Source organism: Larus michahellis, chromosome 6 (genome assembly GCF_964199755.1).
Source record: "Larus michahellis chromosome 6, bLarMic1.1, whole genome shotgun sequence".
NCBI classification, from domain to species: Eukaryota; Metazoa; Chordata; class Aves; order Charadriiformes; family Laridae; genus Larus; species Larus michahellis.
The window spans coordinates 40,589,636-40,605,076 of record NC_133901.1 but is presented as its reverse complement, the minus strand read 5'-3'; the positions used below and the strand labels follow the sequence as shown (position 1 = coordinate 40,605,076).

General features: G+C 41.1%; 1 protein-coding gene across 6 annotated transcripts in view; it reads right to left on the bottom strand.

Moving 5' to 3' along the window:
* ANK3 (ankyrin 3) overlaps positions 1-15,441 on the bottom strand; it is a 381,272-nt gene that overhangs the window by 26,438 nt on the left and 339,393 nt on the right. For 5 of the 6 annotated variants that reach the window (XM_074592968.1, XM_074592970.1, XM_074592971.1 and 2 more), the window contains 2 exons: positions 14,770-14,892; positions 12,435-12,516 (listed from right to left, as the gene is read on the bottom strand). In XM_074592968.1, coding sequence (XP_074449069.1) covers positions 12,435-12,516; positions 14,770-14,892 — 205 coding nt within the window. Of the gene's footprint in view, positions 1-390; positions 8,095-12,434; positions 12,517-14,769; positions 14,893-15,441 lie in introns of all 6 variants that reach the window. The other variant, XM_074592967.1, reaches the window with a different exon arrangement.

The window sequence follows — 15,441 nt, the reverse complement described above, 5'->3', positions numbered from 1 at the left end:
AGCTGTTAGACTGTACATAAGTTGTTCAATTACTGGTGGAAACCACCAAGACCAGATTAACATCTATTTTCTCTACTTTGACAGAACAAATTGGCTGTCACAACAGAAATCTTTCAATTTCTGAGTTACATCAACTTTTGAGTTACATGAATGTCTTTGGCATGCTTCCTAGCTTTCTACAGTACAGGATTTGTTTAAAGGAAGAAAGAAGAGTATAAGACAGCACATACAGATGACAATGACAGAATGAAAACTACAGTTAAGTCACTCCACAGGCAACCACAACAGTTCATGCACTAGGATCAACAAGTTGAAAGTTTTACAAACTAGGCTTGATCTCCACGAGGTGAGCCATGAGAGCTCCAGAAACCTGACTGCCTTCATTCTCACCAGTCCTCTTACTCCTCCTCCTCTCACTGTCGGCCTTTTCAATCTTTGATTTTATAGATGCTGCCTCTGTTCTCATGTCTCTAGCAGACTTCGATGTAATGGAAGGCTGGTAAACTTGAGTAGCTTCTGATAAGGATGTGTTCCTTGATGTACTGTCTTCTTCATCATCAGAGACCTCTGACTGCATCTTTTTCTCTTCATCAGATAGACGATCCACAAGCTTTAATGTCTCACCACTAATGCCCTTAAAATATTCAATAGAATGTTTACATACCTCCCTAAGCTGACTTTTCCTTACTTTAACTGTTGTCATGGTGACGGAGGTAGATCTTACCTTTACTGGTAATTTAGAAGGAAGCTGTTTTGGTTTGTCTTTCTCTACCTGCTCTTGTTTTGGCAGGGCTGGAGTTCTTCTAGCTAGATTACTCCTATGTGTATTTTTTACAGGAATCCTAGACCTTGCTTCTAGACAGGGAGAAGAATTATTCTGTTTTGCTTTGTCAGGCTTACTAGCCCCTTTCACTTTACTCCCTGTATTGCTTTGGAGATTATTTTGTGAAAAGACTTCTTTTACTGAGCTGGCCTTTACAGGAAGCTTTGATTTTCCTCTAGCCCCTACCAACTCTGTTGTCTTTTGCTGCTCTCCGTGTGGTTTTTGCTTATCTCTTACTCTGTGTCCTTGTGTTGTCCCTGTACCTTTTCCTGAAGTGCTTTTCGCTTCATTAGCTTTCTGGAGGGAACATTTCGGTTCCAAATGTTCTTTTAGCACTACATTACAGGTAATATCATCTGTAGGGACAGCAGATGAATCCAAATTGTTGTTGTTATTAAAATTATCTTTTGGAAAATCAGTATTTTCTGTTTGCCTACAGCTTGTCTGGCTAGAAGCTGAACTCGCAATCACTGCTACAGTTTCATTTTCTAGTCCCTGACCACTTGGCATCACAGCTTCTATCTTATCTGTCACTTCGCCAGGGCCATCTTTCTTCAGAGTCATGGTGGAAGCAGAAATTCCCATTTTAATTGGTGTGCGCAATTTGGGATCAACTTTAGAAGCATTTACCGCTGCCGATGATTTTTCCAGTGAGTTACTACCAAGTGTTTGTTCCATGCAATCTCCACTGGCCTGGATGACGGGCTTATGTTCAACTGCTGTTGTTTCTACTGGTCTCTCTAGGTTTGTTTCTACAGTGCTGTCCCCTGCCTGTGGCTGTGTGATGGCAGTGACTGTACTTTTATCCCCTTCCCCCTTGTCCCCTGACTTCCCTTCAGAAGTATGCTCACCAATCTGAAAAAATTGGAGTCTTTCTTCAACAAAATCCCTCTTGCTCATGTCAATTGCACCACTGCGAGTCATCTCAAACATCTTCCCTTCATGAAATGGGAAGGGGTTGGGCTCGCTAGTTGGCGTACTTTCATCTGTTGGAGTTCTGGCTGGAGTTGTATCAGGTGTTGTTGCTTGAGATCTGTCTTCCACTGCCAGACCAAATGGCTTAGCCTCATCATCCCTTGATTTAGTCTCAAACACTTCATCGTCACCTCGGTTATTGGACCATGGATCAAAATCTAGACTCTTGGTGGCCACTGTTTTGAAAGGTGTTGCAAATTCTTCGTCTACTTTGTAACTGAAATATGAATCAGGAAATACAGTCCTGTCAGGGTGTCTGCCTTCCAAAGTGAAAAACTGTGCCCCTGACTTCTGTTCATTCTTGTCTCCGGCTTTTTGAGAAGCTGGACCCTTCGAAGGCACCTTGTCTTCTTCAGGGCCTACCTTGCCTTCCTCCTCAATGACTTCAAGCTTACTCTGGCTAAAGCAGCGATCGGTCTGCTTTAGAATGCCTTCTGTAGTCCATACGTCCTTTTTGGTTTCAACTGCCGGACCTGCAAGTTTAGAATCACTCTCAGTTAAACCATCATCTTCATCTTGCAAATCATAACCATCAAGAGAGTCAATCTCGGTCGCATCGGTATCATGGGAGAATTCTGCAGTGGTTGCTATGGAACACTCTGTGACAGACTGGTCATTGTTATTCCCATTTTGCACTACGTCATTCTGGGGTGAATCAAGCCCATTGTCAAACTCATTAGGTTTCCCAGATGTGGGATGTCCTAACTCTTTCTGTTTCTCAATCTTTTCAGGGGCTCTGGGTTTTGAGATTTCTTTCTGGTCGTCTTCCAGTTCTTTCAGTTTGAACGTATACTTTTTAAGTGGAACGGGTTGATAGAGAGATTCATCATCACTGGAGTCACTGACATCGGCTCCCGGTGGCACAGGAGATGGCGGCTGTACTCTTATGACAGGTTCAGCCAGTTGGCATTTGTCATGTTCATCTTGCAAGTTCACTTCTGTCATCTCCATTTCACTCTCAGTGGAATAGTGAGGCTTCTTTTCTGACTCGCCTTGATCTGCATCCAGTGGTGGAGGAGGAGGGAATTCAATGTAGGCAACTCTGTTACCTTTGGGTCTTTTGTTAGAGTCCTTATTTATGTGATTAGATAATGCTTTGTCAATCTGTGGTTCCTCAACCTCTGCCTGTTTTACAGATGTTGACTTAGCCTCTGCTTCTTCCTCTGATTCCTCAGATACCTCAGGTATAGGACTGGGCTTGCCTGGGATATAAGCTATTAGTGAGTCGGGCGTTTTAGACGTAAACTCGTAACTCACTTCCTCTGAACTTGGTGTTTCTGGTGTTAAAGGGCTTTTACCAGAGCTATCTATAAAGGACACTTGTTCTAGTGTGTCATCTTCTGGACTACCTTGTGGAGAAGGAAGTTGTTTTTGCTGTCTAGCTGTGTAAAATGTCCCCCTTGTCTCTTGTACTGTCTTACTCTCCTGACTGACGATTTTTTTTATGTTTCCTTGTTGCACCTCTTTCTCATATTGCTTTCCTACTTGAACAAAACTGACATAAACAGGTAAGGTCTTAATTTCTTTTACTCCCTCAGTGCTTACTAGCGGTGCAACTTTATCCAAGTAATCACTGCCACCGGGGTCAACTAACTCACTCGAAGGAAATTCCTTTCCTGGACTACATTCTAAAGAGTCTGGTGATTTGCTAGGAGATATCTCTGTTTCCTCAAGAGGAGGACCTAGACCTATCGAGCTCTGCTGCTTGGTAACCTTTCTGATTTCTGAATGCTTTATTTTTTCATCTTCCACATAATCAATCTGCCTCTCAACTTTCTCCTTAATCACAGCTGATTGTGATACTTTAGCTGAAAGTTCATAGACACCATCAAGCATGGTTCTCTTCTCCTCAACAATTCTGACTGGAATATGGGACACAGCAATGTCTTCTTTCCTTTTGGACATTTTATCAGCCACTTCACCATTACGTTCCCCCTCCCTGACAACAAATTCTCTGTATAAAACCCTTTTTGAGGGAGATTTTACAGTCAGTTCCTTCACTTCTTCTGTATGAATTCCATTTGCCGCCAGTTTGTGCTCTGTCACAGTGATAAATTCACTTTTTTCGTCAGTTTTAGCTTCAGCATGATCAACATGGTTTTCTTTTACTGTATCTGGAACCAGCACATGTGAAAGTTTTTCTTTCTGTGTTTTATGATTAGAAGTTCCAGGACTTTCCCATGTCCTATAGATTTTTTTGTCCCAGTGTCCCTTCGTTGTTGAGTCTGAGCCATACGCCAGGTCTTTGGCCTGCGGTTCTGCGAAGTGTTCTGGCACGCCTTTACTGGTCTCAGTTTTTTGTTTTTGGGTGTCTGAACCACGGAAGTCTTCGATAGCTTTCCCTTTACCCGGAACGAAATCTTCCTGTATTTTCACCTCTTTCTGTAAAGCTGTGCTCCCATCAATGACCTCTACTTGCTTTGCGTGTTTCTCTCTGGAATAAAACTGATACACTGGTAACTTACTTTCTTGCAATTTCTTTACTGGAATTTTGGACTGACTGTCCATCTTTTTTTCTTCTTGACTTGTGTCCTTACTCCTTGGACTTATACTTTGTTCAAATTTAAGCCTAATGGAACTGAGCTTTGATTGCTTCAGCTGAAATCCAGCCTGCGAAACCTCAGGTACTCCAGTCTGCTGAGCACTTCCTTTGTGTTCCATAGTTTGTTTAGAGTCCTCTGCAGGTCGCACAAATATCCTTTTTTCAGGACTGCTGGGCAAACTGGACGCTTTTCTTTCATCCACCTTGGGAAAGCATTTCCCATCGTGTGCATACTGCTTCACCTTACTCCATTCATCACTGGACGATGGTAATTCAGAGAGCAGAACTTTCTCAGGGCTGCTGCTGGCAGAGCTCTGGCTAGAATGTACTTCTTTGCCATTTTTTTTATGCTGCTTTTTCTCTGGAGACTGTAGCTCATCATTCAACTTCTCTGTTTTATCCCGAAAAAACTGTGATACTTCAGTCAGTTTTTCTTCTGCTTCCTTAACAGTCCTGTCCACCCTGTCTTCATATATCAACTTTTCTCTACCTCTGTCTAATCTGTCCTCAGTAAAGCGCATCCACATCGCATGTTTTGGACTACTAACATCTCCAGTGTAGTGTAACACTGTCACTTTATCATAATGATCATCTTTAGACATTTTACCTACACCATTTTCAGATACATCTTTATAGATTTTGGAGAGAATCTCTTTTCTGGGGGCAGTAGCTACTTTTTCTCTGCATCGTTTATCAGACCCCTGTAACTCTGCACTAAGGGGTAGAGCATGGTCAGTAACTGACTCCTCAGTATCAGAATGAGACACATCTAGCTTTTCTGAAAGAAGCATTTTCTCAGCAAACCTGTAAGACTCCCCTCTTAGTTCTGACAACTCATCATCATGGTATTCTATTGAGTGCTGACTCAAAAGCTTCAGTGTTTTGTAAGAGTCATCAGACATGAGTTGAGCAGAACTAGGGCGACTGTCTTCTTCCTGGGACACGGGAGTGTTAACTCTAGAGGATTCCAGATAAGAAGGAAGTGACTCTTCGGCCGTGAGCTCTTCTTCTTCTTGCTGACCTTGTTCGTCTGAACAAGGAAAAGCATCATGTTTTTCCAACTCTTTTAAGTTAATATCTCCCCGAGGTAAGTCTTTCTGATATACATACATTTCTTTTTCTGGATGCTTTTTTGTTTCTCTAATAATGACTTCAGTAGGTTCAGCCTGATTACCTTTTTCAATATGGACCTCTATTATTCGCTCCAGTTTGGGTTTCATTTTGCTGTCCTTCTCTGCATGTTGTGGTGAAGTTTCAGCAGACTTGCTAACATCGGATGTTACTGATGATTTATGTTCAAACAGACCTGCCAGTTCTTTGGAAGGGTCACGTCCAGACTGAAAGGCTTTCATTATGTCATGAACAGACATTGTTTCCTCAATTCTTTCAGACGTGCTTTCAGTGCACGGAGGTTTATGATAAACCATCCTAGTCGTCGTAGTGATATGAGTTTCTTCTTTTACTCGGACACCTTTACTAAGGACACACTTGTGGTCATCTTCTTCGCTGCTGCTGGCTTTCATTTGAAAAGCTTTAACCTTCTCTTTAATAGATCCAGCAGGTTTTTGCTCCAGCTCCATAAGCGTAGGGGCAGGTTTCGAGGCCGGTAGCTCCTCTGCTTTCTGCTCTGGCATTTCTTCGGATGACGGCTCATAGCTGCGGATAACATGAACTACTTCAGTTCTTGTTTCTGTAATGACGGGAGGGATGGGTACATCATGGAAAAGTGGTTTTGGCCCTGTGCTTTCAGCACTTTGTGGGGCAGAAGGTGTCTTTTCACTCCTCGTTTCAAAGCCACTGTCAGATAAGGGACTTTTATCTTGGTCATGTTGAGAAAAGTCATCTGGAGACTCTAAAATAGTATCTGTTCCAAAAAAAGAATCTGCAATTTTACATAACTCCTTTTCTGATGTTGAAGGCCTCATGGAGGCTGGAGGCATTTTAAGTTTATGTTCCTGCAAAGCAATAGCTGGTTTTAAAATGCGTTTTTGTCTCTCTTCACCTTCTTTTTTCCCCTCTTCAAACTTGTACTTCATGTTTGTTAATGAACTGCTACCGATATCATTTGCTAAGTAATCAATAACTTTTGACAAGTTATAATCCTTTTCCGACATGGTTTTAGTTTTAATTTGGACCTTCTCTGGAACAGATATAGGAGGGCTCGTCAAAGCTTGCTGTCTTGCTTCATCAATCTCCTCTGTACTGAACTCTACCCAGTCATCCTCAGACAGGTGTCCTTGATCACTTTTGGATACTTTAGCCGACCCTTTACTTTCTAAACACACATCTTTTTTCAGAATCTCACTAACTTTTACTAAGTCCTCCTTTACTTTCTCAACAATTTTAAAGGGCTCTTCATCATCAATTCTACCCTCTTTCGGTATCTCAGTTTGGAACGGTTTGTCCTCTGCGACATCTGTCTGCAATATCGCAGTCATTCTTATTAGATCCTCTTTCATTTCAGCAACATCTTTCAGTATCTCCTGACTGGAGGATAAAGATGATGGTGTGGACAATTTGAGAGCAGAGGGTGCTAAAAACAAGGATGATTTTACTGGAGATGAAGTTCGATTAAAGGGAGGCTGTGTGCGTGCCTCTGTAGTCAATGTTTTAATAGGTGACAGTAACGCAGCAGCTGATTTGGTAAGTGAAGACGACTCTGGGAGCTTCTTTAATGCTGGTTCAGACAAAACATTGACTACAGAATATACCGGCACTGTTATTGTTGATGAAGTTACTGATGAGGTAGTTGCAGATATTGACCCAAGGGCTGTGTACAAAGCACCTGCAGGAGGAGTTCTTATTGACTGGAAAGCTGATGGTGCTGAAGACACAAATGACCTGAGTGGAGAAAATGATATTGTTGTAGCTGTTGAAAACACTCTCTCAGCCGTGTCAGCAACTGCACTAGCAGCACAACTTGCAGAATGTGCAGCTGCAGCCATCTTGTCTTGAAAAACAGCTGCTGCAGCTTTGGATCCATTTATTAAGTTGGCAGAAGATGGGTATTTCAGAGGTGACACAGATCCATTAAGCAATGGTACATCTGTGTGCCCAGCTACATGTTTTGCTGGCGACGAGAGAGACGAGGCCATCATGACTTTAGAGGATGAAACAGCATCAACTGCTGACTTAGCAGGTGACACCACTGACTTTAGAGGGGACGATAAAAGTGAAGATGCTGATGTGATGACCGATTTAAGTGGCAAACTTGAAGAGTACATGTTAATGTTGGATTTGGGGGATGCTGGAGGCGTCATGGTTATGGACGATCTCTCCAAGAGAGACCCTGCTGTAGTCACTGGAGATGTCCGAGAGGGGAATGTGGTAGTGGATGCCAGCCCTTTTAGACTAGCAGCTTCTGTGACTGCGGGAGCTCTGACGAAAGAGCCTGAAGTAACCTGCATATTGTATGGAGGCTGTGATACCACGGTTTTTATTGGTGAAGAGATTGTCCGAAATGATCTAATCGGAGATGCTACATCACTAACAGATTTAACTGAAGATGTGGTAGAAGCTCCTAATGTGGATTTGATTGGAGAAGTAGAAGAAACAGACCATATTGATTTTAATGGGGAAGCTGTAGGAGTGTTAGAGGAAGAGCTTGATAAGGAAGTGAAGCCTGATTTGGTTTGCCCAGGCACTGTAATTGGAGCTGTTGTCCATGACTGATAGGGCCGTGTAGAAAAGAATGGCTTGTATGAGTAAGTAGCAGGTAGGGATCTTGTTGCTCCTGCACTCCGTTCAACTGTTTCTTAAATTGTTAAATTAAAATCAAACATAAAATCAACAAAAATGATTGAAAAACAGAGAGACCAGAGAAGAAAATTGGTCAGTAAACGTTGTAATATTACAAAAAGCAAGTACAATTGTTTGCATGAGTTAGGATGAAGGAGGCAAAAGAAGATTTAAAAGGGAAAGAAAAAAATAGAAACGAGCCATATTCTGATGACTGGTCCAAACCAAAAAGCAACATGAAATGAAAGACAGCACATAGCAACCAAATTTGCAAACAATGAAGAACAGAAAACACAAAGGAGGAATCCATAAGGTAAAAAATAAAACCACATCAAAATTTCTTCTCTTACTTCCTATTGACTTTCTGGTGTGCTACTTCTGAAATATTCGTATCGGTTCTATTTTGCCTGTTTAGGGATGTCTCTGCTTTGCGCAACTATTAGAATTATCCTTTTAATAATTTCTGTTGTTGTTGTTCTATTGAGATATTGAACCTATACAAAATATAAACTTGTGTAGAATGACATTATATAGCTAAAGCCTTTTTTTAAACCACTCAGAACTATTTCATGCAGAACCCAAAATTCCTTTAAGTGACAGGCAATTGATGCGCAAACTGTGAAGCAACTGGAATAAATTCAAATCTATATCTCCCATGCACAATTCGGATATGCTTCACACTCACAAAGCCAATAAGAGCAAGAGCTTTTCTGAGTCAATATTTTAGAAAAAAAAAAAAAGAAAGAAAAGGAACTTTTGCATTTGTTTCTCATGCGATATTCCTTTTGTTTGGTAAAAACTAAAGTAAAACTTTACATGAAATGATTTTAAGAAGCATATGTCATACATGAAATATGGAAAGTATGATATATGATAAACGTGAGCAAGCAAAGCAACTGAATCAGTTTTTATTCATGCACAATATATCATGTCAAAACGAGCACACAGATTAATACATTTGTATGCTGTATTAAGCACAAATATATAAACCCTACAAAATCATTTCACGAGAGGCCATTAGAAGAAGAGTACACTTTTTCTACAAGATGTAGTGTCTTGGTACCTTTTGAGGAGATTTCTTGTATCAGCTCAAAGACAGACCTGTTCAACTTTACATTTCTCAAAAGGTAACATTAGAAAAGCAGTCAAAGAACATTATATTATGCAAAAACTTCCTGGCAAGGACAAACCTGTTAACTGTTATCATCCCCCAGAACACTCAGCTTATTCATAGGCATTTTGAACAAAATCATCATCAACCACATTTTGCATCACAGGAGGTACTCATGCCAGAAGACAGTATTTCTGGGAATCCCATTACAGCATACATATCCTCTGATACAGCAATAACATTCAGAGAGTGGACACTGAAAGTAACTTAGAGGGCTTTTTTTTTTTTTCTTCAGAGTTGGAGTTAGAAATGGAGGTAAAATATCCAAACAACTTATTTCAACACACCTTTCTCTGAAGTTACGCTAGTAATTTGTAAAACCTGCTTGATCTGTCTTATAGACAGACAGTAACTTACAGTGAAAGCTTAACAAGGCTAATACTAAACTATTAAACTTAAAACACACGCACTCTTATAGAATAGTGAATATTCCGTATACCACAGGTCCACATCCAGTGCAAGGAGAATCGTGCTGGTCCCTTAGAAGCCAATCGAGGCCCAGAAGGCAATGTGGATGGCTATTGCAGTATGAGAACATTTAGGTTGAAGAGAGCTTGAGTACTAAGCCTGACTGGCACAGCCTATGTCAAGAAACATCCATTTTTCCTTGCAATTTTATTTTTAAGCACAAACATACTTCCTTTTTCCCCCCAAAGAAGAAAACATACTGTACTTCATTAAATGAGCTAGACTTCATTATGAAGATTAATTAGCAGCAGCTGCTAACATTCACCAAAAGTTCATACAGTCCCAAGTCCAAGAAAAAAAATCCCCAAAATCATTCTGAAAAGAACTAACAGCAAAACAACTTGTTCAGTAGTTGTGTTTTGAAATGTCTTTAGAGGGACCCCACTGCGCTGTGATCAGACGGTCTATCACAACTGGCTAGTGAGGCAATCAAACCAACAGGCTCCCCCCTTAACCGCTCTTTCTCCTGTTAAATCACGGATTCGGACGTGTTTAAGATGCCTTTTTCTGTGCTCCTTATTGCAGTTGAGAAGAACCGCTACAAAGAAAATTGAGTAATTTACCAGCGTGTGCAGCTATGACATAACTGAAATAGCAGGGAACTGGGCAATTTTACTATTTTGAAATAGCAAAGAAATCCCCGCAACCATGCAAGGCTTTAGAGTGGGGTAATATTCTAAAGAGTGGCTTTATGTAACAGCCCTTTTTGGCTACTGGACACTCTTGGCCTTAACAGTTTCCATCACTCCGCATCCAAGATTTTATCAGAAAACAGATGTTAGTTACTACCTTCTGTGCACCAAACTACACATCTTTACTTGCAGCTGGTAATTGAAAGCACTGGGTGAACCCACACCAGCAGCCCCAGCTCAGCCCTGCTCCTCTTCAGCTGCAACCAAACAGCCAGGACTGAGCAGGTTTAACCACCACAGCACTCCTCTTCTCTGGGGACCTCATGGCTGGGAAGAGCAGAGGGGCTCTTTGGTCCCTTTCCCTGAACAGGAGTAGGGACAGGGAGACAGGGGAATATCCCACCTGCCTCTCTCTCTTCTGCAGTGGCACTGCCAGAGGTGCAGAGGAAAATAATCCGTATGCGTGCATGTGCACACACGCACAAATTTGTGTGAATAAAACAGAACCACCCCTGCTACTACCAAAACTGCGGGAGTTGTGCCATCAAATTCACTGGAAATTGGGAGAGGTTCATGACTCATATCCAATCACTGGAGCAAACACCCTGCAGTGTAAAGCAGCCACAGCAGCAGTCCTGGCTCTGTGTCGGGCAGTCTGTGCTCTCTGGAAGAGCTGCACCTCCAAGATCACATCCTCCCCTTGCACCAGCATGGTGCAGGTGGTAGTGACAGCTGCTGACTACATGCTCCGTGTGCACAGCAGGCGGTACTCAGGCTGATGGCCAAACCACTATCTGTGATCTTGCCTGGCAAACACAATGATTTTAGCATACCCTTTTTAGGTAGCTCGCAGCCTTAAGTAGTAACCATTGCCAAAAGGGATTAAGAATGGTCAGGAACTTCTACTGTCTTAACCCACCTTTTTTTGAGTACAGCTCAAGTGGGTTTAACTTGTTTTCCCCTCCAACTTTTTGTAAACGAGACTTAATGGACCTTTGGTGAATAAATTAGACTACTACTTTTTTTTTTTCCCCAGTGAGGCCTGAAAAACTAATTGTAAGCAACATACGCAGTCATCAAACTCCTATCAAGCAACTTCCTTTTCCCTCTCTTTCAGTTCCCATCAAGCCTTTGACGATACCTTAACAGTCCATCAAGATGTCTCAGCAGATCTGATAGCTTCTTCAGATGTTATATGCTTGAAGTCTTCTTCCAGGCCTGAGAAGTGTAATATATTCTGGAGCACATCTGATCCAAAGAAGCCACAGATCTTATAGGATAATTAAACAGCAGCCATCCAGTGGGAACTCCCAAGACCCGATGAAGTTTGTCTACGGATTTTATGGAATTATATCAAAGGGTCTGTTGCAGGGTAGCAACTGAGAAGTCACGAGGGGAAAAAAAGGCAAGAAAAAGCCTGGGAATGGGGAACAATAGCAGTCAGACAGGAGAGGTGAGGGAAGAAATGCCAAGCCAAATACATTATTGTATTTAACAGGGAAGGAAAGGAATGCCACAGGTCTGGTTGAGGGTGAGGGAAACATAAGTTTAATAGGAAGCAATGTGGGGTGCCAGGGAATAAAAAGCATCTGCAGGGAACAGAGGAGAAAGGGAAGGGGAGGAGAAAGAAGAGGGAAAATATAAAATTTAAGAGAGTCCATTTTGGCTAAGCATTTAAACATTTTAAGCGCTTTTCTCAATGGCATTCTCAAGCCTTGCTGAACTTTTGCATATCACTCCCTTCTACAGCAGCTCTCTCTAATCTTTCAAAGGGAAGAGGAACAGACTGTTTTTGAAAGCAATTTGCGCTACTCCTCCTAGTCCTACTCCTCTGGTGCTACATGGCATTTTTAAAAATTATTATATTTTTACTGAACTAACACATGTCATTTGCCAGTCAGGATTCTTCAAGCTCTCACAACACAAGAGTTCACAGGCCATCCAAGAGTGTTGTTTTAGATAGGTGGTTTTTGTCTTTTTTCTTTTTTTCCAAACTGACACCAAATACAACGTTTATAGAAAAAATGTCTCTTCTTATGAAAAATCATGTATATATGGTTTAGTACTTTGGTAAGAGCAACTCACTCATTCCAGGCTCAGTCAGATAGCTGTAGCGCTTACGTAAAGCAAGGGAGACAAAGTTCTGGCGCCGGTCAGCTTTCTCCGTCTGCAACAAAACATAATACTGTTTAGTGCCTTTAGTATCACCGTCCCCCATTTGAACAGAGCAATCACCAAACCTCAGCGTGATGGGCCGCGTTTTGCGGTACACATCCCCACAAGGGAGAACGGATGTTTCCGTTCAGCTTCAGGAAGGCATGCTGAAGCCAAATTTGGGCAAGCAGGCAGGGAATGGGCAGGGCCGGTCTCCATTCCTGTCTGCCATGTAATGAGTGTCAGGCACTGTGGAGCAGGGAGCGTGGCTATCGGAGATGGCAGAAACCTGCTGTGAATGACCACCCTTCTGGAGCAAGCAGGGAAGGGACCGCAACCCTAAGAGACAACCCCATGGGTTCAACCCTGCTGCCAGTGTCTCTGCTTATGAGGTGGAAGAGCTTAGATAGCAGATGTAGCTCATGGTCCTGTCTTAATGTATCTCAATACTATGTTATCCCATTATCACTTAATAAACTGCTTCACACTACTAGAAATGGTACGATATTATTCATTCTCTGAAAAATAAACCACCTTTGGCTAGAAACAGGAGATCAACACAAAAGACTACAGATACAGACATAAAACATTCATAAGAGTACAGCTTAAACCGATCAAATATTTGTCCCCAAATTAATTTGTCCTGAAAGCACATACACCACAATGTACACTGGCTTTAAAGTGAATACATTAAGGACAAAAAAGGCGTGGGAGGGAATTTTTTTTTAATAGGCACAAAATGCAAAGATGCAGATTAGGAAGCAGGCTACTATTGCTAACTAATAAATTGCATCCTAAATAGCTGCATTCAGTGGCATGGCTGCTACTGTGATGTGTTAATTTTAAAAGTCCTTCAGAGATCAGCTCACTTGATTATGTGGCTAAAAATACGGTTTGTTTAGAAAGAAAACTATTGTTATAGCTATATAATAGCTCACTGGGAAAAAATCCCGTGGTGACGAAGAGATACGGGTGCTATTATTATTTTTTAACATGTAAGAAGTGTTTTGGTGGTGGTTTTTTTATTATTATTTTCATCAGCGGGTGGCCACTGCTATTTATTTGCCACCAGGAAGAGAAGACGACGTTGCTGCTATGTAAAAGGGATACATCTATGTAGTTTGTTTTATAAGGTAATCTCATTTATTACTACCTCTAATGAGTAAAAACCCACTCAATTTCCTGACAATCTAACGTTGCAGTGCCTGGTAAACAGTGGACTTCTAAGCTGCAAATCTCTGAGGTTTATTTGAAAATAGATTTGTACACAATATTTAAGAATTGCCCTTGGCTATTTTGCTTTTTCAAAGGAATCGAGTTTATTATCAGGAGTAAAATATATAGGCCACTATTGTGGCCTCACCAGTACTTCTTTCCTTCACAGAAATACAAGTTATTGGCAGCACTGCTTCGAGAGGTAAAATCACATCCACCACACTCTCCTTGGCTTCGCCAAAAATGGACTTGGTCTGAATTTTATAATTATATCCTTTTTCAGAAGAAAATTAGTTAAATTTTGGACTGCTATCATTCAATGCTTGGTTTAATTTCATAATATCTATGATCATGTTTTTTCCACATTTGTGCACTTCTGCTGTTTTGCAACAGACTATCAGATGTTGAGGAGATGGTTATTCTGCGGGTACCATTTCAATGCCATAGTTAAAAATAGTTGTTTGTTTTTCTATAACATATTACTTTTCTTCACTAAGTCTGAAGGAAATAAAAACAGAAGACATTGTTTATATTACCTCATCATCTTGATCTGACTCTGTTTCCTTTTGGTCCCAAGATGCATTGCAGAGACAAGGAATATTATAATGGACAGCAGGGAAAAGAATATCAGGATATGAAAAGGACCAAATTGGGAGCACAAAATGCAAGCTGATTTATAAGGCAAAGCAAATCCAAAATGTCAACACAAAAGAAAAAAACATAATCTCACATCCAATGCAAATCAACACGTGACATTACTGAAAGCATAAACCTATGACTTGCAGGCTGAAGCATGAGCTGTAAACAGAATCATAAAAATTATAGGAACTTGACACCACAGTAACAAGAGACTTTAAAAGCGTTCTACATACAGGAAACCAATAAAACAGAAATTTAAAAAGCCTTTATCATATTCCAAAGCATTCTCATTACTGGCATTTCACAGGGTTTCTTTATCACTAGCAGGGAAAAAAAAAAAGACAAGAACTAAAGGAGCAAAAATAAATCCAAACCAACCCTAAGGATAATGTTTACTTTTCCTAACAAATACCTTTTTGTGTGCTGGCAGAGTGATATTCAAGTTGCAAACAGCTGTTTGTGGCAGTCCTTTTGTAGTCTTTGGTTCTTTCAAAAATGATAGTCGACCACAAGGTTCCTGGCTGGTGTCTCTTACCTAGAAAAGAAATTTTAGTACAGTGTAGTAACGTGTAGTAACTCAGATACCTAGAGGAGGTTTCCTGGGGGTTGCTCAGAGCTTCTTTCCACAAGAAGCTACCTATTGGGTAAAGATCAATGTCACTGAGCTGGAGCTGAGCTGACGTGCTGACGGAGAAAAGGTGGTAACATGAAAGAGCTAGATCAGCCTGAAGCTCTCTGGTGGTAAATCCCTGCAAAAATAAGATGTCTGGTGAGTCCAATCAGACAGTTTTATACTGGGATAATACTGAGAGACATTTTCTGCTCACTTTCATTTTTTTCTGCCATGTTTTGCACTTGTGCTCATGAAAATACTTAAAAACTTCTTTTGCACGGTAGCTATGATAAAGCTAAGGAAAGTGTGCATCCATTCATGGTAATTTAGAGATGAACAGTCTGTGCGCATTTTTTTGGACGCTGTTCTGCTGTACGGTATGTTTTTGAATGCATCTCCTCTGCTTAGTCCCTGGGAAACAGTCATCTACTGGTAGTATTCTGGAGGTCTAACCTGATACGATTTTAATAA